We start from the raw sequence: 21,981 nt of genomic DNA on the forward strand, positions 1-21,981 counted from the left end.
TGAACATTTGGGTGGCATTATGCAAATATTTCCATATAGTGTGGTAGATATGTGGGGGCGTGTTAGAATGAGCCGTTTTAGGGGGGCGTGGCAGAGTCTTAACTTTGATAAAGAATATCTCTTTGGTTTTGAGACTTTAGTCTTTGCAACTTCAGGGATCTTATCTATGCACAATCAGCTTGTAACACTCCAAAGAGAAAGGAAAACTTGAAATCGCATCATATGACCCCTTTAAGGGCATTGTCATTATTTGCTTAAAAGGAAGAATGTGTCTACATACATTAAACAAAGGGAATGCGTGAAGGGAATGCGTGTGTGTGTGTGTGTGTGCGTGTGTGTTGGGGGGAATATGGGACACGTTGCTGTCTAGTTAGTGCTGGGTTTTGTGGATAGATTGTGTAATAGGCTGTGTGTACGGTGTCACAATATAAATTAGGAAATTTAATATTCTATCGTTATTCACTCTACCTCATGTGCTCCAAACTCATTTTTATAAAAGGAGTTATTTCTCAAAAAGGTCTTGTGTTCCACAGAATAAAGAAAGTCATACAGTTTGGAATGACAGAAAGGTGATTAAATAATGACTGAATATTCATGTATGTGTGTTTACTATTCCTTTAAAGGGGTCATATGATGCTACATGCACTTTTACAAGTAGTCGCAGTGGATTACCTTTGTTTCTGAAGGGTATGCGTCCCCGATCTACATAAAATGCGTCTATGTTCGCGCGAATCATTCATGATCCAGCCTCATCTACAGAAGAAGTGAGTATAATGTTTTGTAATGAATCTTTGCAAATCACCTTTCCTAATGATGTGCTAATTAGCAAGTTTCACAATGAATGCAGCTAAAGTAAACAGTCTCTCTGAGAGCAGCTGGGAAGAGAGGGGCGGAGTCAGCATAGCTCATTAACATTTAAAGGAAAATGCTACAAAAACGGCTTGATCTGAAAAGAGCTGTTTTTGACAGGGTAAAAAAAACTACCATTGAGAAATTGTAACCAAACTATGTTACAGACTTTTCATTAAGACCCTAAAGAATCATATCAACTTGTGGAAAATGGGCATCCTATGACCCCTTTAAGGTAATCAAGCTGCCAAAGATCATTTAACCATGGCTAACTCACATTCTGTTTATCTAAATTATGTGTCAATCCTGCTAAATTTAGATTTTTGTAGTCTAAAAATGACACTTTGTAAATATCAAAGTACAAATACAACCTGTCATGTCACTGAAGTTAGTTATCAGATGCTAGTTGAGAAATTTAAGTTAAATATTTATCTATTGCCATGGCTGATAAATGTATTTAGTGTCTAAACAGTGCAGTAACTCTATACATCACGGGTTTGCCCCTCATTGGTATAATTCACCTCATTTATTCTCTCCAATCAGTGAGCACAAACTAACCACCCATCAAACCGGTAGCCAATCACTGGCCTGCTTATAAGCTGCAGAGAGAGAGAGAGAGAGAGAGAGAGACTGAGACTGAGACTTTTCTTCATGAGGGTAATGAGGGCAGCTGGAACATGGGATATGTATAGGATTTCTTCCATGAGTTCTGACTATGAGTTGGCTCTTCAATCTCTCTCATGGAATATTACAGCGGCTGCCAACCCTTTGGTTATTAATGAACCCATGTGACCCGGCGAGGGGACTGCATACTATTTCAGACTGACTTTTATGAGACAAGGGTTGTGACAATAGAGAGAGTGACAGACACATTAGCTCACACTCACATGCACAAATACATAGAGTATGGTATTTGCACACACTACTCTCTTGTGAAGCTGTACAGGTTTTGATCATTTCTTTTGGCCAAAATGTTCTGCCTTTATTGCCTGTCAAACTATTATAAATATGGTAACACTTTAAAATAATGTTTCATTTGTTAACATAAGTTATGAATGAAAAATACTTCTAAATTATTTATTAATCTTAGTTAATGTTGATTCCAACATTTACTAATACATTATTAAAATTAAAAGTTGTATCTATCTATCTATCTTAGTTAATGGACGTGAGCTATATGGACTAACAATGAACAGTTGTATTTTTATTAACTAACGTTAATACCAATTAATAAATAAATACTGTAACAAATTTACTGCTTATTGTTAGCTAATGCTAGTTAATGCATTAAGTCTAGTTAACAAATGGAACCTTATTGTAAAGTGTAACCATAAATGTATACAAACAGTACCAAATCTTTATTTTTGTCAAATATGAAGCCAAAACTAAAGGTAAAGCATCCTCATTACTGCCTAGGTAAAGACAGATCTCAGTACTGTAAAAAAAAAATATATATTATTTAAAGTTGTAAATTAAACAAAGATAACTGGAGTATATTTTACAAAAAAAAACTATTTCAGTTTACTTCAAAATGTCATGTTTAATTAATTGTTACTTGCTGTTACTTCTAAATTGTTTGTGAAATTTACTAACAATTCCTGTGTGAAAATGTAGAGTTTCTACATAATTTGAGTGATCAATGTGACATAATGTGAGTTTTGCTCGTTCATTCTCGTAAGTGTGTACATTCCTCCGCAAGCACACGTGAGCTCCGCTTTACAAAAACTCGCTGATCAGATCACAGAGACAGAACAACAACACCCGGACTCTGTTTTAATCATTCTCGGGGACTTTAATAAAGCCAATCTCTCCCGTGAACTGCCAAAATACAGACAGCACATCACATGTCCCACCAAAGACAGTAATATATTGGATCACTGTTACACCAAAATAGAAGCTTCTGTCACGAAAACAAATTCCTCGTATGTGTAAACATACCTGGCAATAAAGCTCATTCTGATTCTGATTCTGATTCTGATAATTTGAGTTTTATTGTGACAGCTGGTTAGACATTTCCCAAATGCATAAACATAATGTAATGTAAGTGCATATTATGCAATATAAAAAAATATAAAACAGTTTATCAGCAATTTTAACAAAACTGCATTTCTAACCGTTATTTTAGTACCATTAATATACTATTGTAGTTTTTATTATTTTAAATATATATATTATAAATATATATATATAAACAATTTTTAAATAAGTAAAAACAAGTTTATATTATTTTATATTTTAAGTTTACATTTGATCTTATTTCAAGCCTATAATAACCCTGTTTCTAACTCTAATTAACTTTCTAATTAAAAGTTTCATCCAAACACTGCTGCTTTTCATTTTTTTTAAGCCATGACAAATTCAAATCTAACAGTCAAATTTAACTTGTGTAATTTTACTGGCCGTGATCACAAGAGCTTCACAAATAGCTGCTTGAACCCTCTATGCACATGTGCTCACTAAAAATAGCCATAATTCATGCATTCAATGCATTCATGTGGGTTTTGATTTATTCATTCATTCCAGTTTGTATGATTTGTAAAACTAAAGTTCAGTTATATACCAAAGGCACAGTGAAATCATGCTTTTAACGCACTTTGGATGCCTTGATGCTGCATTACTATCTAGGGAGGTGAAGGTGCATGTGGAGCCATTACAGAGTGAATGCATTTGTGGAAAAAAGGTTACACTGAAATGCAACTCAATCCCGTAACCTTTGACCCTCAGCATCAGTGGCTTAGTAAGCAAATCAGAGAGCATTCATTTCTCAGAATTCAACTTCACAGTCCTGCCACTGCAAACCACATTAACAAGACAAACCAAATGGGATATAATGACAACAATGGAGCACACAGACACAGACTATCCCCATCCACACACTTATACGTGAACACCCAGTCCCTCCCTCTCAAAAACTCATACACTCTCACAAAGAAGACCTAAATGTAGGTACACTCTGTGAAGTGAATGACCCCTCTCTGCTTGGTGTTCCTCTGATAGGATTTCTCTTTGAGAGCTGTATTGAGGTCATGGGTCACCATTTTCCTGTTGCTTACATCAAGCTGATGAGAATAGAAGAGGGGAGAGAACGCAGGTGAGACGGGATCAGTTCATCACTCCTACAGGCCACTCAAAGTAAGACACTGTGGATACCACATCTCGGAATGTGACTGAAAAATGCTAGAAAACATTCATAAATGAAACTAATTAAAGGTGAATTCAAATGATATTCCAGAGCAGGAGTTTCGATCTTGTTTGCCTTTTGTTAGCAGAACCGGTATGACCTAAAATGTTTACTTGACGTAATGCTTAGCGTAAAGAAAATGTCCTAACAGCTTCACATGTAATTAGAATTTTTTTAATTAATTAACATTTAATAGCTTTTAAAGATCATGTACTTCTTTTATTTAATTCTAATTTTATGTTTTTTTTAATGATACACTTTTGTTTAATTGATCTTGGCATTAGCATTTCTATCACAAAAGCGTCTGCTAAATGACTAAATATAAACTTGTATTGTTATTTTTTTGTATTATGTATGTAATATTACAGTATTTTGAATTAGCTTTTATTAATAATAATATAATCATTTATTTTCTCATTTTCATTTTTTATATGCTTTTGTTTTTTTATTAATATTTTTTCAATATTTCTATTTAGCTTTAATTTTAATTTCAATTTCTGTTTTAGTTTCAGTAACTCTAATATTCCAGCTTAAACGTACAGTATTTTATTTCAGTTAGGTGCCAAGGCAACATTTCTAATTTTCATTAAAAAAAAAAAACATTTTTCATCTAACATTATTTTATTTGAGCTTTATTTCAATTAACAAAAACATTTTAATTCGTTTTAGTTAACGATAAAAACAATGAAACCCTGTTTTATTGCATACAAATAAGACTATATATTTAAACTACATATAAAATATGTGCATACCAATATTACCTAATTATAGATACATTTTCTACACATAATGACAAAACACTTTTTCTTACACACAAATAACACCCAAAATTCTATTTCCAATAGATAAATACAGTAGTCTTTTTTGGTTTTAGTTAGTTTAGTTACCTAATGAGAGCAAAACAGTTTGACAAAACACACAGGAGTCACATAAAAATCAACAGATGTTTAGTGTGTGATTGATTTTACTCTAATATTCATACAGACAATCAGTGACCCTGGGAGAACCTAGTGATCATTCAATAGTGCTTTCAACACTGATAAACACTCCAGGGACTGTGGAGTTTATTGCAAGTGGTGAATGTTACTCAAGATACTGTTGATAAGGGAAGAGTCTAGCAGTCCAGGAGACCCATCTTCCTCTTAAGGGACTCGGGCATCTCAGGGGGCGGTGGACGGGGCAGACGGAAGTACACCTTCACTGAGTCGTAGATGAACCACTGTAGAGCGGTCAGTGTGCCAATCATAATGATTCGAGCAAAAAGACCCTTCCACACACCTGTGGGAAAAACAGTGCCCATATGAACATTCATTTATACACAGATTGACTAGAACTGTTACTAAACTGTGCTAATCTATCCCTCTTATCTCATGTCATGACACTTAAACATGCCAATAAATAATTAACAAAACGAATTGGTCATTACTAATTTCTAATGAGATCCCTATGATGCTGAGCTGATTAAATGGGAATAAATCCAGGAACAACAGCCTCCTCTTTTGGTAATAAAGAGTATTACATCCCTCTGCAACCTCAGTTGAAATGGTGCTTCAAGGTCTAAAGTCTTTTATGAACAATATAATAACAATAAACATGTATAAACAGTTTTTAACAAATAATTAAAAAAACAATTTGAGAGGGGGAATAAACAATATTATACAAAGAGAAGCAGAAGATGCCTAAACAATCGAATAGGTTTCAGTTTTTTGTTTGAGGGCAAAATTGATTCAGTATAATGTATTACTTAAATTTTTTTTTAAAACACTTCATCAATGCTTTCATTATAAAAACAAGTACATTTAGCTATAAAAAAAAATAAAAAAAATAATAATAATATATATATATATATACACACACTGTATATATATATATATATATATATAAAAAATAATATATAATAAAAAATAATATAATAATAATTAAATAAATTCTACCACAGGGTGGTCCTCTGACATAAATTGCACATGCTACAGTTTACATCTGTATCTTTAATCAACAAAGTATTTATTTGATTAACAGCTGTTGACTGTTATGTGTAATCTATGTGTATGCAGTGACTCACCTGCAGGGCCCAGCCTTTTCAGCACCTCAACAGTTGAACTGCCTTTCTCTTTATTCAGTACGGACACCACAGAGTCAGCGGGATGGGACACCACAGCACAGAACACGCCAGCTGAGAACAGACATTCAACACAGCTTATATGTATCTATATCTATTGATGCAAACTTCAGCCAGTTCTCTTTTCAGATATATATCATGCTAATCTGTATGTCTAAATGTTTCTAAACTTGTACCTAAGGGCCTAACCACTTTTGAAGTTAACTTACCAATATAACCAGCAACAAAGGTCACCACCAGCTGCTCAGGTTTGGAGCACTCACTGCGCGGTTTTGGTACTATGTACTTGTACAGTGTCTCCACGGTTCGCTCGAAACAGGCAAACTTCATCATGGTGTAAGGGATCTGCCTCAGCCACAAGGGATAAAGACCTTTATAGAACCTGCACAGACAATAACACCCACAATCAGGACTCCAGCATGTTTTTCCACTAAAGAACCTTTAGGTTCTTCATGGAACTACTGATGTTGCTTAAAATGCCTTTATTTTTAAGAGTGTAATGCAGTCAACGACAGTCATTTTGTTCAGTTTGGTCAGCCTTAACCCTCTAGAAGTCTTTTTTTGAGCAAAAAATAAATACATAAATAATAATAATAATTTGCGTTTGATGAATTATATATATTCAAATACAAAACCTAATAAAAGTAAATAATTATATCTGAAAATATTCTTATATATATATATATATATATATATATGTGTGTGTGTGTGTGTGTGTGTGTGTGTGTGGGTGTATTATATATATAAAGAATATCTTTTTTATTTATTTATACAATATATAGCCCTGTATAAACATTTAGAAAATACATTTGCTTCTTTTTAACTGTAATTGGAAATAATGAATTTTTGTTTCTAATATTTGTATAGAAAAGGTTTAGAAGTAAATATGGTCTAGATTCAAGAAATCCCCTCAAAAATGTGTTATTATTAAAGAATAAATATTACTGAAACAAAATATAGCATTCATTTCATAATTCATTTCATTAACCAAAAAAGCTTATTTGGTATGTTTAGACCTCCGAGGGTCGTAAGTGTGACCCCTAAGTGAGGAATACCAGAGGGTTAAGGATCTACTCACGCTTTTAGCCCCTCCTCAGCATGCATTTTGGGGGCGCACTCTTTCAGGGTGTTAGCATAGCCGGGCTGCGTCTGGATACGCACTTTACACGCTTCCATAGGAGCCAGTGCAATATCAGCAAAAAATTCAGCACTGGCAGATGCGGCCAGATACACTGAAGTCCTCCACAAATAAGCATTCTCCTGCTCACCAGACCAAAAATGACAGCAGTTAGCTGGTGATATGTCACAAACGAATATGCAAAAATATGTCCAATTAAGCATTTTGAAATGATCTTTGCAGGTTGTCTTTGTATCCCAAAGACGACTCACCTCTCCAAGCATGTCGTTGTACAGGGCCTTAAAGACTTCATAGAAACCAAACTTGCAAAGGCCTTGCATGGAGTAACCAATGAATGTAGGAGCCCACCCTTTGCCCAGACCCCTCAAGCCATCCTCTCTCAGGGTGACTGAGAAACCATTGAAAATGGACTTGTACTTATCCGGGTCCACCTGGAAGACAATATAAATGATGCATTTGCCTAAGTCTGGTTACACAATCAGTCAAAACAAGTTGGTAACTTCTCTAATGTAACATTAAAACGTGTAGAAACTAAAGAAGTAAAACAGACACCTGTATGCGGCATTTAATGAGGTCGAGGGGCACGACCGCTGTGTGTGTGAGACCACAGCTCAAAACCCCACCGAAACCGCAGAGGGCGTAATATTTATTTGACCCATATTTACAGCTCACATCTGCATCTGAGGGACAAAAACACACATTTAACATCACAAAACTGCTCACAAACATCAATACTGTGTGATAAAACAGAGGAAAAAGTACATGTGAGCTTAATTTAAGAGTTCATGACAGATACAGTAATGTTGTTTGAATTGAGAATAAATTGTTTCAGTCTGATCCAGTTCAGAAAACCTGAATGATTTATTTATGAACTGGATATTGTGCCTTTCTCGAGTTCAACTCACTAATTCAATGAGCTGTTTGCAGCAGTTAACAGTAAATAACTGAATAAATTGAGTTTGCCACACAAAACTATGGCATTGCAGAAGACTTACATTATTTATATACATTATATATTCTTTACAAACCATTTGAACTACAATCATGATGATTTTGCAAGCTTTGTCCTCATTCATTGTAATTGCATATAGAAACCAATCAGCACTAAAATGTCTTCTTTTGTGTCCCATAGAAGGACGAAACAGGAATATAATGATATTTTGGGTCAACTATTCTTTTAACAGTAAATAGGTGTCCTTCATATTCAAGTGCAATATTTTCTTGAGAAAAAGTGTCTAGGAATTAACAGGCGATCATGACAAGGTAAAGTCTATTAGCCACACGTGTAATCCTTTTGGAGGAGGTTAATTCTTTACGAATGGAATGACGAGCATTCTGACAGTCGGAGTTCACTTTAAATATAGTAGCGTATTTTCACTGAGCATCGTCACAATGCCAGCAACCAAAAAATGTCCAAAAAATCTTACAACACATAATAACAACCATAACAATTACTGCAAACAAAAAAAGCTACCTAAATAAATACTAGGAAAATAACAAATAATAAATAAAACAAATAAAATATAAGAGGACAAAATAAAAAAAATATGCAAAAGTCATATGCCATGTCTACTTTTTGCAACCAACTTTCCAATTCAGAAGATAAAGACGAAGAACTTCTTACCATCATAAGCTGCTGCAGCAAGTTTGCGTTTTATCTGCTGGCTCTCTTGTTGCTGTTGTGGTTTCATGGAAAAAAGAGGAGTCTGGAAAGGATTCAACCGTGCCTGCTGTGTTAGGGCGATTGGGTACATTTTCACCAGGGTTTACTGCTAAAACAGACAGGTGACAATTAAAATCAAACAAAAGTAATCCGTTCTTGCATACATTGCTAAGAAATAAAGCACTTATCTCTCATTCAAGTATTTGAGAAATTCATATTGAAAGAAATCGTCCACTCACTTGTTGGTTGTAAAGAAACGGCGCCTCCTGTGTGCATCAGCGGCAGGCGAATCTAAGACATCAGATGACCTCAGACTAAATCACCCTGACCTTCTGTGACGTCATCACACTTGAGCATGAACACCAACCCATTTGAAAGAGGAATTATGTTACTATGGGCCACACTAGCATTCATAAAAAATGAAAAAACTACACCATTCTGTTGAGTTATTGGTGTAAATATGTGTCCAACTAAATTATAGTAACTGATGGTTGGGTCTCACTGCAAACTTCAGCTCATGGTAGTGTGTGTGAGCTTATTACGCACAGCAGTGGCTGGTGTAAGGCGATTAAACTCAATGAGACACTCTATTCCTGGACCAGAGCAGAGGGCCTTGCAGAGTTATATCCTCCTTAACTATCCCAGATCAAAGTAAGGTCAGACTTGCCAGTGTCTCTGAAGAACTGCTGCAAACCCCTTCTCTCAACTTGAAAGCAATACATTTAGTAGAGGACGTGTGCTAATAAATTAGGTCAAACATATACACACACACTTATCAAAATAAACCAGCCAACTGAGATGTACATTAGGTAAACTGCTTTATTAAACCATATTCTGTCGTATACATAAAAAGTACCTGAACGCTCCCAGATTTCTCACAAATCTACAGCACCTTATGATATAAAATAAATACATATTCAGAATATTGAATGGTAAATGCATCAGTCTTAAAAGCAGAGTAAAGGGCATAATTGGTGGCCATTTTACCCATTGTCCAGTTCTACCAATGTAACATATCAAGTATCAGGATCTTACAATGTTTACGAACTCACATTTTTAAAGTCACTTAAATTTAATAGTGATAATTTATAGAGTATATTTTCCAAATTTGAGAACTAGACAGTCGAGTTCTTGTTGCAAACTCTCAATTAGATTGTTCAAATTAATTGTTGACATGTTACAAAACTACTTGTAACGCCAAGATCCCGAAATAACAAAAATGAAATTATTAAAATGATAATAAAAATATTAAATGGCATTACATTGCAAAAGAGTTTATTGAAAATATTTGTATTTCAACAACATACACAAATACTACAAGGGCCGTCAATGTTAAGATACGGCACCTATAAAGAGCTACATGTGAAAATAAATGCAAAAATAGTCACAAGTAGACACTAAATGTAGTTTACAAACAAAACAAGTGTATTTAGCCAATTCCTTCAGCACTTCAACTCAGTTAGACTCACATTCATTGACAGCACCAACAATTATCTGTAAAATAATGTACAAATGAAACGCGCACACACACTCAACATACAAAAGGCAAGAAAAGTGACCGTTTTAAAATTAAAACCAGGCTTCATTCCTCTAAACTGGTTCATTTGGAAGAGGGTATGAACAGACATGATGCAAAAGCTGGGGCTTTCTGTCTTTGTATGAATCTATAAAGATCGCAGATAAAAGTCCACGGCTGCTGTATCAACAGAGACGTACTGGCTGAGTATGATAAAGAGGGAAAAGACTGGGGCGATCCGCATAACATTCATTTGCTGGTGCCATCATCTGCTCCGCTCTGCTTGAAGAGTCCAACCTCATTAGTCTCCATGGCCTGGTAGACAAAGAACAGGAATCCAGCGACTGCAGTGAGCAGCAGAAGCTGCACCCACACAGGCAGGCTGCGCCGCGCTCTGGTCTTCACAGCAGGGGGCGCCACGGGCTTGGAAGCGGTTAGAGGGACGGCGGTCACACGTGGAACAGATCGGGTCTCTGTGTAGGTGGAGAAGGAGCTGGTTTCTCTGAGCTCCTTAAGACGGAGACGGGATTCGTCCAGCCATGTGTCACCGACCAGGGGCCGGCCAGCTGCTCCTCTGATTGGTCGGCGACAGGTAGCACTAAAAATACATTTGAAAAATAAGTAAATATTTTGAAAAAAATCTGCTTCAAGGAAATTTACCTCGTTTAAAAGTTTATTTATTTATTTTTTTTTATAAAAAAAAAAAAAGACATACTTTTCCAAAAATACTTTTACTTTGTCCATACATTTAAAAAAAAATTGATTTATAGTTGTTTATTTGCAATCTTTTGGTACTTGTCAGTTAGCTGAAATTATCTGTTGTGTATAAAAAAATTCAGTTTTATAGGTCATAACACATTTTGTTCAGAATTATTTTATTAAAAAAAAAATAATAATAATTTACAATGCCTACAATCACTTGAATAAAAGTCTTTTATGATAAGCATGTTAATACTTTTGATATTTTTTGGGAGACAAAAATCAGTGTGATACAACTGTCTGAAAAGAACCAAGTTGTTTGCCACAATCTTTTATTATTATTTTATAAAAAAAATTCTTTATAATTTTATAAGTTTAAAGGGAGTTTTAAACCAGATTTGTAAAGACATGGACACTCTTATTTCTATTTGACCCTGGTGTTTGATCAGTGCAAGTGCTCTTCCCTCCATACCTGATTCCAGTAGGGGTGCTGAGGTTTTCATTGGGAAAGATCTCTTTAAGCACATCTCTCTCTACCGTCCTCGGGGTCTGATCAATAGCAGACACCTTTTCAACCTGCGCACAAAGACAGCCACAAAGACGTGAACACTGGTGCAGGACATAACATTACCACAAACATTGCAATACTGAAGATCCATGTTGTCAGCTTTCACTTTAAAAACAAAAGAAACACGTTACATCACACCACAGTCGTGCATAACCTCAGTGACTCTTGAATCCCAAGTTTCCTCATTACCTTTACATACCTGTGGAGCCAAAAACCATAAAGATCATGAAATTACCATTGCTGTCTTTGGCGTCTCCGTCTGGCTGCTATCAAGTCCTCGGACAGAAGTGATTTGGGAAAAGAAAGGGGTGATTTTGGACTGTCTAGTCTTGGTCTTTGGTGAGCCAAAGCTCTCCTGATAAACCAACAACGTAAATTACAGCACGAAATTCATGTAACATTGTAACCCATTACCATGTCAAAAACAAATGTCCATAAATGAACAATTATTCAACTGCAAACCTGGGAATGGTCATATGAGACAGGAAGAGAGTCCTCTGAAACTGTACGGGGGGAAGAATCCCTAAAAGAAACTGAGTGTGATGGGAAAACCTCTCTTCGGCCATCACAGGAAGGTGAAAGACGGATCACCATGTCCATCAAGGGTTTGGAAGGTTTGGTTTGACTCAAATGAGGCTTTGAGAGCTTCGATACTGTGACAGATTTGACTTCCTGTGCCTTCAGAGAACAGAACAGAACCTCGTGAGCTACTAAAATGAATGTTTAAAACGGTTATGAACTATCCGTGGATTGCCACGAGACATACCACAGGAGAACGGCTCGAAGGTCTACAGTTCAGTATGTCCTGCATACCCTGGCCATCCACCTGAGATTATGAAAATGTAAGTTAAGATCCTTTATGTTGCACAAATATGCATTTTGAGGCTGACTAGATGGACAAAAGTACAAAATGGTGGTTTGACATCTATTATACGTTGATTTAGAGCTAAAACCATGATGGATGTGTGTGTATTATCACCTCAACGCAAGCAGTATTAAGCAGGGAAACGAGCGGCTCTCGATTGGATGGTCTAATCAGAGGGGAAGTGAATTCAGCGGCATTCTCATCAAACTACAGAGAAGACATTTGAGTGACACACACACACACACAAAACAATGACCAACTCTATTAAATGTGATGCTTTCATTCTCAAGTTGAAAGACATGGAAGATTTATAGAAGGTTGGCACCTTGTCAGCAGGAGTGGCGCCATGTAAACCGGATAAGGCAGACTGGTAAGGAGAGTTGTGCCATTTTAGTGATTCTGCCCAGTTAGTTGCAGACATGGAGGAGCGCTTTGAGGGTTTGGGATCCTTTGGCTCTACCTTTAATATGACACCATAAGAAACACTGTGGCACTGGAAAATGAGCTGCATCATGTTCATGTGTGAGGTTTCTTCTGGACCTACCAAAGGTTGTACTTTCATCCTCACCAGAGGAATAGAGACCTCCTTCAAAACTGAGGACTCAGAGAAATCCTACGAGACATGATTTCCAAAAAACAAAACAAATGAGGCATGTTGTTCCAAACCTGTATGAATTTTTCTTCTGTTGAACACAAAAGATGACATTTTGAAGAATGTTGGTAACCACATGCCGGTAGCCATTTACTTCCATAGTATTTTTTCCATACCATAGAAGTCAATGAAAACCTGTTTAGTTGCCAACATTCTTCAAAACACCATCTTTTGTGTTCAACAGAAGAAACTCACTCACACAGATTTGGAACAACTTGCGGGTGAGTAAATGATAGAATTACATTGAGAACTTCAATTGTTTTGCCTTTCAAATTAAGATCTCAGACCAGGGTTTTTAAGCAGAACGACACCTTATCAGTAACAGGAGCCTCATTCAAATCAGGCCGATATGAGCGGACTGGTGCGCTGCGTCGTCTCAGAAATTCAGTCTTAGATGAGAGCTTTGACGTCTTGTCTGTGAGCAAAGGTCTGGGCTCTTTTCTTGTTGCCTTTAATATAAGGACAAAAGCATGTTCATGAAGTCAGTCTCATAATTTAGACAGTTGGCACTACGCCATTGTCATGGCCACCTACCACAAGTCCTGTTCTTCTCCTGTCTTGAGTAACAGGGAAGTACTCTGCAGATGAGAGCTCAGAGTTCTCCTGAAAACACCACACATGCATACAAATCAAAGTATATTTCAGCCTTGGCTCATTTATGAAACAAATATGAGCTCAACCAAACCCTGTCCACCCGTGTGCAAACCCAAATATGTTTTTTTTTTTTACTTTATCACCACACCCAGAAACCAGGTGATGCACATTAATATCATAACCACAGATTATGTTACGGTGTCGTCGCTTGCAGGAATTATCTGATCCAGCCTGTGAGAAGATCTCTTCAACTTTCTCTTAATGTTCAAAACCGGCATATCTTCCTCCTGCTTATGTTCCTCATCCTCCTACACATCACACAACAAAAGGTCTAGAATTTTCCATACATGAGTAAATGGCTTATCTGATACGGACAGCAGGTATGACAACATTCAAATGTGGAGCAGTCATGTGACCACCTGCAGTAGGTCAGATCTCTTCTACACCAGGTGGTGAACAGATAATGCTGGCAAAATATGAAGGTAGCAACATCGCATGGGGCAAAAAAATTGCAACTGTTTATATTAGAGACAGTAAACAGTAAAGGGCGAAAGGATGCAACGATTATACTACCTAAGAACTTGAACAGCTTTTATGTGAATCAAGAAGTCTTTAATGAGAGTATATTCTTGGCTATTTGTTTACAACTGACTTGGACAAGTCTACAAAGAGATGCAAGACCTTCACACAGGAATGAGAAAGCGAAGAGTGTCTGGAGGAAGGGAGGGAATAAGAAGATAAAACAGGATTAAAGTCTGGGCCAAGTTGAAGCTAAAGTGAAAGAGAGAAGGGATATGAGACAGTAGGAGTGCTAGCTGTAATTGAAATCATGTGAACATATCTTCAGTCAGCAGATTTTGCTTCATTTGCCACATACTCACAATTTTGGCCAGGCTACTTAATTGACCTTAGACTAATCGTTTACTCCTGTAACGAGATGCATTTCTGAATAAAATAGCATCAATATATTAATGAGAAAGGCAAAACATTTTATATACCAGGAATTGTTGGCTGAATTTATTTGATGAAAAATACAGTAAAAATGGTAATATTGTGAAATATTATTACAATTTCAAACAACTGTTTTCCATTTGAATACATTTAAAATGAAATGTATTCCTGTGATGGCAAAGCTAAATTTTCCGCAGCCATTAACACCAGTCTTGTATATGAAGAGTAGTGTATATCTGCCACCTCACTCCCTAGATATCGACATAGCTCGACCACTAGGCACAACAGCGGTTTTCCTTTGCTGCAGGTTAAACGGATTAAACAATTTGATTTAACCGAGATGCGTTTTGGCTGATGTACAAAAGAAGCAAAAAAGGAAAAGCACAAGCAAGCACAATGCACAGGTTTCGTCCTCCTCACCCTGTTGTGCTGGCCACTGCGTGTTCTGCTGGTCACTGGCGTTTTCCCTCTGCTCCTGATTGGTCTCTCCACAACTGGGATCGGCTCGGCCACTACTTCCGGTTCAGGTTCGGGCACAAACACAGGGGCTGGAGCTACCGTTTCTGACAAACAAGCAAAAGAGCATTTTTTAACATTTATTTCTATAAGTATGTGCTTAAATAAAGGGATCTTTTTGTCCATTACCTTCCTCTTTGTCGCTGTACTGGTCTGAGTCTGTGTTGCCATTCTGGCTGCCGTCTGTCTGTGACGTCTCTGAGGGAGGGGTCACAGTCTCAGGAGGACCTTGATCCAACAGCTTCTGAAGCCTCTTCTCGTAGACCTTCCGAGTGGACGCTGATGAGAAGACATTGGTTAATCAAATCAGTAAAGTTCTTCTGAGCATGACAAACAACAATGCGGAAATATATTGTTTGATTTAGATGAAAATTTCTTTGCCATCATGAAAGGGTTCTGCCCTATTCATAACAAGCAGTGAGAAAGTCTGCTGCTTTATCTGAAGAGCTTTCCAACATCCATTTAAGGACATTATAACTATTCAGGCCAGAGTTGGATAAACATGCAAAGCTGCATGCTTGGTGAAACTGCTGATTTACTGCTAGCCTTGCACAAGACCACAAGACAACGGCATTATTCCAGAAGTGAAAACCTGTTTTTAGTTGCTTGTTTGTGCTGTGACTAGGGATGTAACGATTAACCGCGAGCCGGTTGAAAATCGATTTAAATATGTGACGATTCAAATCGGTTGAGATGCTAAACAAATCGCGATTCAGTTAGGGGTAGGAGTTTATATGAATGTATGTCTGAGGGGAACTTACTGTCTTTCGATGGTAATTTTTCTTTTCCTCTTGCCTCTATATAATGCATATCAGGGCTCCAGACTCATTCTTCCCACTGGTCGCGCTCTTTTGCAACTAACTTTCTCAGCTGGTCGCACAAACGTTTACATTTTTTTTTTTTGCGCTACAACATGGGATTTAACTTTCTCAGCTGGTCGCATGAGCACATGATTTGGTCGCAATATTTGTTTTGTTTTTTGTTAGTTTTTTAACGAAACCCAGCGCTGTTTCGTTATGCTTTCAGTTTCGTTTGCCCTTTGATGTTTCTCATATGCAACACAAATTGGAGCGCTTATGAGTTGACCAACGCGGTCAACCCTATAATTATAAATACTAGAATTATAAATGAATAATTTGCGTAGTTTCATTTGTAAATGAAAACACCACTCATTTATCGTCACATACAGGTGTAAATGCAATCATAAAGTCAAAACTTTATTGGCATAATTGTCAGGCGTTTACAGTATTTAGAGAGTGAATCTGCATCTCATTCAGCTCTGCTGTTTCGGTTTAATGCAGATATTTTTTATGCAGTTTCACAAAACTGAAGTCAAACCATTCTGTTTTTGCTTCAAATTTAGAAATTATACAATGTAATTTAGATTAAAAACTGCTCATGTTGCATGTATGCAGCATCTTTGTTTGGATCATGATTAAAATGCAGTGGTTGCCTCTAATTTTAAATGGAAAGAGCACAGACAAAGCCTTATTTTGTTTATATGAAGAGATTTATTTTATTTGTGTTACTTATTTATTTGATTTGGGGCTTGTTTTAAATTTTCAATTTAGTTTTGTTATTTACATTAAATTTAAATTTAGTCATTTAGCAAACGCTTTTTATCCAAGGCGACTAACAAATGAGGACAATAGAAGCAATCAAAACCAACAAAAAAGCAATAATATGCAATGACAAGGCAAAGTTTTATTTGTGTGTATATTACATGTTATATTTCATGGTTTTAATAGGGTGTTTTTTTCTGGGGGTATTTCATGACCATACATGAAAAAAATGTTTAATTCATGCCTTAGTTTTGCTTATAGTTTACTTTTTCACTGCATTTTTCACATTTATTTAATTATGCATTTAATTTAGTCTGTTAAATCCCTCCATATATTTAGGCTCCCTTCCATACATTTGTTTAAATAATTAAGTCTTTAAAAAAAAAAAATAAGAGGAATAAAAAAAGAATACATTTTAGTACATATCTTAAAATATCTTATATCACACAAATGCCGTTTAATATACAGTGGCCCCATTTATTGCAGTTACTTTTAACCAACTGTTCCCAGGTTTTATTTTTTTATTTTAGGGAATATATGAAGCCAATTCTCCTCAGGTTCACACAGGCATCAACAGGTGTAGTTCACACACACCAACTTTTTTTGTTGCATTTGTTGTGTCACATGTCTTTAAAATAAATGCCACTTGGTTTGACATTTTGTTATAAAACAATGAAGTATTGCTTAAGTGCCCAAATACTTACTGTTGAAATTATATATTATCTGCAATATTTAAATGATACATTATCTGCAATATTTACACTTCACAGCGAGTTTGAATCTAATAAATGGCTCACCAACAATGGGTCCAGCGTTCAGGCCATACTTCAGTAACAGGTCTTTCAAAGCATCGTTGCTCAATTCGGTGACATCAACATCCTCTGGACGAACTTTGTCAGTTTTCCTGGTGGCTTTCTGTGAAGATTTATAATTTTCAGCTTAATATTCACATGCACTTTGCAAAGTTGTAGTACTGAAAATGAAAAAATGACATCATGGTAAAGTATTTTAACTTGTTAAAGCAACAGGTGTTTGCCTGACAGGCTCCTGATTACACACTGAAACAAGACGTGAGAGAAAACAAGTGCCCTGCCTGCCTGCTCCGAAATGCAAGCTAGTTTCAAAGGAAAATGCGAGTACATTCATTACATCCCCCCAGCCCATAAACATACTATACACACTATTACCTTTTTGAGAAACTCAGGAGCTCAGAGCCAACTGCGTGGAGTTTAAAAACAAGTCCTACGAAGAAAACACGCCTAGCATGTAAGTACAGGAGCAAATGTTAATTGAATAAACCAATCAAGTTAAATTAGACAGTGAAATGAAAAATCAATAATGCTTATGCAAAGTTCCATAGAGATGGCATTAGAGACTGGAGGCATTGCAAACACAGACTTTCGGAGTGGGACAAAGCACGAACAATGAAAATCCAGCCACATTCCCTGGAGTCGAGCCCCGCTCCACAAACACGACCATGTGACCGAGGAGAAATGGTGAAAACAGTGAAGAGGAGGAGGAGAGAATGTGTTACGAGGGGCAGGAGATCGTGAAGGCGCATGAGCTTCAGTAAGAGGCCTTCAGAGGGGCAGATCTGGAACACTGCCTACTCAAAAAACTTTCATAATCACAGCATTCCAGCAGGATGGACGGAAAAAAAACCTTTCCTTAGTCCACGGACAACACCCTCATTTCTGCCAATGTCACACTCAGCATGCGAGTTTCATATAGACTAACTGAATTTTCAGATTAATACTGTGCATCAATAAAACAAACACGAAATACACATCAGTCATTGTTTACACATTTTGAGAACATTTTAACATTCAATATTAGTGATGCACTGAAATGAATTTACAGAAAATAGGTAACTGAACTCTATGTTTTGAGAATGTTGTGTTCTCAGGTGATAAATTAAACCATTCAGTGTAAATTTCTTTGGCAATGAACCGCCTCTCGAAACTTCAGCTGAACAAATTTCACATATTGCTACTGTTGCATCATTTTTGGTCATCATTACCACTATCCAAAATAAAATTGAGTACCTTGATTCTCGAAAACAGAAAATAATGTGGTCAGAGCCACTGTACAATGAATCATACTGTACATAGTGATTTTTTTTTTGCATAATTTTTTTGTCAGATTAAGCTTTTGCTTTTCTGACATTTCTGGTTCCACGTTTCAGATCAGCAAGATTTATGGGCCATTGCAGAGCTGGTTTTTCAGTCCAGGAAGTGTCTTTCTATAGAAAGAGTTCCAGATTGGGCACCAGCACCCTGACAGACCTGAGCCAAGTCCTGTGGCTTTACACCAGCCCAACCAGCATGCCGTCAGCACACGTGGTTCAATGTAAAAGTCAACTCTTTGAAAAATTGCAATAATGAGACATGTGGGTTACCCACAATTTACCCAATTTTATTTTAACACAAAAAAAAGCATAATCTGGTCCAAACACTTTTACAATAGATTGAAGAGGTTGAACATGAGATCAAACAACTAAATGGGCCACAATTAATGCAACTTGGAAAAAGTGAGAATGATGTACACTATTGCGCGTCAATAAAAAAACATGCCAAAGTGGAGTGTCGCACATGTTTCTGAAATTACTATCTGAGAGCCAGCAACATCAAAGAGAAATGCAAAACACACACACATCTGGCAGCCGAAGCAGAAATTCCTCTTCACAAGAAAGTATTTCCTCAATAAAGGGACCAAAGCCATTATGAAAACAGCCTTGTGATACTCTCATCTTATCCTACAACTCCTAGACCTGTAACTTCCTATTCGATCAAGTCAGGGGTTTTCAAAATAAGGTCCAGGGACCCCCAGGGGGCCACAAGATAGTGCTAGGGAATCTATGGAAAAGTTTTTCTGTACTATAGTGAGAACAGAAAAACATTTTTATATTTATAATATTAATTTTGACCGTAAATTGCATCCTTATACATGACAGGCACACAGAGATATGTACCACGCACACACAATAGCTGCCTTTTAAATTTTGAAATAAAAATCCCTGATTTAACTTAGAGTAGTCTTTCATACCTGATAAATACGTACTGGCATTTTTATCACTGAAGAAAAATATCTTAGCAGGCAAGATAAGGAGGGGGTTAATGACAGGGAAACTCCCATTCAGGTAGATTTCATAATGACAGGCCACACTACCTCATTCACTGGAGTATAGAGAGGTGCCTTTAACATCAAACATCTATGTTAAAACATAAAAGGACTCGGTATAGTTGTCTGGGTGGAGGATTGAGGTAATCGGGTTGGCTGAATAACAAGAACTAACTTGAAACTTGTAGTATTCACTCTAAAAATGCATAAATAATGGCAACAATAGACACACCCTTACCTGATAGAAAAACTAAGCTTAGTCTGGCTGTATTATGCGTTTATAAAATAGCTATTGGTATTAAAAAATGAGTAACAAATATAGAGAAGTGGGGGGAAAAACACTCCCACTTCTCCAAGACCAGGTGCTTAATCACTTCAGCATTATTTATGAAATGCCAATGACCAGCTACATCACCAGATTTGGATGCATATCAAAACCGTGTGCATTTTCTTTTTAAATTACCATGGTATGCTAGGTACGAACTACGTACGAATTTCCACAGTATGTTTCTTCCCTGAAGTGTTCATTAATAAAGCTGGGCCTTTTACGTTTCCTGTGACTTGAATGGACACGCCTGCAACAGATGTGGAACTGAGATAACACGTAGTAGTGTAGATTTCCGACACGTTATAATTTCTGCAAGTCATGCATTTATGATTGTAAATGGATTTTAAACACTTAAGTGAAATTTAAATCAATGAATCAGACCGATGCATTTACGCGGGAAATAGAAAGTCTGAGTAGCGTTTGAATCGGTTCTTTTGAACGGTTAGCTTCAAAACCCTGTTCTAAAATGATTCTTTTAAGGCATTACGTAAAAGCGTGATACCTGATATTTCTGCACGACATATTATTGCAATTAAGCGTTCAAATAAAGCGATAAATACATTTTGCTGTTCAGACTACATTTGTCGTTAAGTTTGTTACACGTGTTTTGATTATAAGGGCGTTCCATGAGCCCAAGTTACTTGTAGCTATGATTCAACTTATAGAAAGTAATTTAGAACCTAAATATAATTTGCATTTACGTGAATCAATGGTAAAAACATTCTCAATTATTGGCTAAATGTATTACTGCATGTTTTAATCTAATACTATTCTAATAAATATATGTTGTGAGTGTGATAAAATTCATACAAATATTTGTGTTTTGTGTAACACTTCTATTCTACTAATTCACAGTTCGCAAACGAATCGTTCAGACCGGTTTTGTAAAATAGCTCAGTTGATTCACTGAAATGATCCAACTCAAAATAACGATTCGTTCACGAATCGGACATCATTAGTAAAAGTTCGCCATGCCGGTTTGTTTTCATTTGTAAGACATGTGCATTGGTAAACCGGACACCTGCGACATTTATTTACTCTGATAATACTAACCTCTTCATTTTACTCGAACATCTTTTAAAAGATGCACGATTTGATTCAACTGACAAAACTCGAAACTGCGAATTGCATCAACTCATTCTGATTCATTTATATGGAAATCAAATAACCAGCCAAAACAAAGCAAGCATTTCCAAAACAAGTCAGATCAACGATCAACCAACCCACCCTGCCAGAGCGGCTCCTGTTGGAGACCACGGGGGCTGGAGGCAGTTCCTCGTCGCTGGAGAAGACATCCGGAGAGCCGCTGCTCTTTTTGTTTTGCGCGGACAGATTCTTCAAGTACAGCTGCACGTACACGTCCTTCTTCTGGTCGCCGTTCGGCAGAGCCACATTATGGGCCAGCAGTGCACTTTTAAGCTTATCTTTAGTGAGCACAGACGGGTCCTCCAGAAATTCCGACATGTCTGTTAGCTTGAGCAGAACACTATCGCTGGCTGAGACTGATTTATTTTATGGGATCAGTGACCATCTTAGGAGAGAGACCCCTATTGGACGCGTTCCGCAGAAAGAAGCGCTCTGATTGGTTGTTAGACTATTTAAAATCACTGGCGATAAATAGATGGGTTGAACCACTTGTTTATAAGTTTATAAGACAACT

At 36.7% G+C, this 21,981-nt stretch overlaps 2 protein-coding genes across 5 annotated transcripts; both read right to left on the reverse strand.

Annotated features, from left to right (window-relative positions):
* Positions 1-4,831: 4,831 nt before the first annotated feature.
* slc25a3a (solute carrier family 25 member 3a) lies at positions 4,832-9,439 on the reverse strand. 2 transcript variants are annotated; one of them, XM_016558731.1, is made up of 8 exons: positions 9,190-9,439; positions 8,912-9,056; positions 7,840-7,967; positions 7,539-7,718; positions 7,228-7,409; positions 6,359-6,531; positions 6,093-6,203; positions 4,832-5,308 (listed from the first exon to the last, which is right to left on the reverse strand). In XM_016558731.1, the coding sequence occupies exons 2-8, from the start codon at positions 9,039-9,041 to the stop codon at positions 5,145-5,147; spliced, it is 1,068 nt and encodes a 355-aa protein (XP_016414217.1). In that variant the 5' UTR covers positions 9,042-9,056; positions 9,190-9,439; the 3' UTR covers positions 4,832-5,144. The 2 variants fall into 2 exon arrangements, with proteins under 2 accessions (XP_016414217.1, XP_016414218.1); XM_016558732.1 differs by having other exon boundaries at positions 8,912-9,059.
* A 772-nt stretch (positions 9,440-10,211) lies between these two features.
* Positions 10,212-21,861, reverse strand: LOC107744905 (lamina-associated polypeptide 2, isoforms beta/gamma-like). Of its 3 annotated transcripts, none has more exons than XM_016558729.1 (15): positions 21,549-21,861; positions 17,671-17,788; positions 15,441-15,590; positions 15,216-15,358; positions 14,057-14,152; positions 13,785-13,853; positions 13,562-13,699; positions 13,143-13,211; positions 12,924-13,058; positions 12,713-12,805; positions 12,500-12,559; positions 12,196-12,411; positions 11,969-12,088; positions 11,638-11,741; positions 10,212-11,064 (listed from the first exon to the last, which is right to left on the reverse strand). In XM_016558729.1, exons 1-15 carry the CDS (start codon positions 21,783-21,785, stop codon positions 10,716-10,718), a joined length of 2,097 nt encoding a protein of 698 aa, XP_016414215.1. In that variant the 5' UTR covers positions 21,786-21,861; the 3' UTR covers positions 10,212-10,715. The 3 variants fall into 3 exon arrangements, with proteins under 3 accessions (XP_016414215.1, XP_016414214.1, XP_016414216.1); XM_016558728.1 differs by having other exon boundaries at positions 10,213-11,064; positions 14,042-14,152; XM_016558730.1 differs by lacking the exon at positions 14,057-14,152 and having other exon boundaries at positions 10,213-11,064.
* Between the last annotated feature and the right edge of the window lie 120 nt (positions 21,862-21,981).

The sequence above is a fragment of the Sinocyclocheilus rhinocerous genome, unplaced genomic scaffold, assembly GCF_001515625.1.
Source record: "Sinocyclocheilus rhinocerous isolate Xijiao unplaced genomic scaffold, SAMN03320098_v1.1 scaffold258, whole genome shotgun sequence".
NCBI lineage: Eukaryota > Metazoa > Chordata > Actinopteri > Cypriniformes > Cyprinidae > Sinocyclocheilus > Sinocyclocheilus rhinocerous.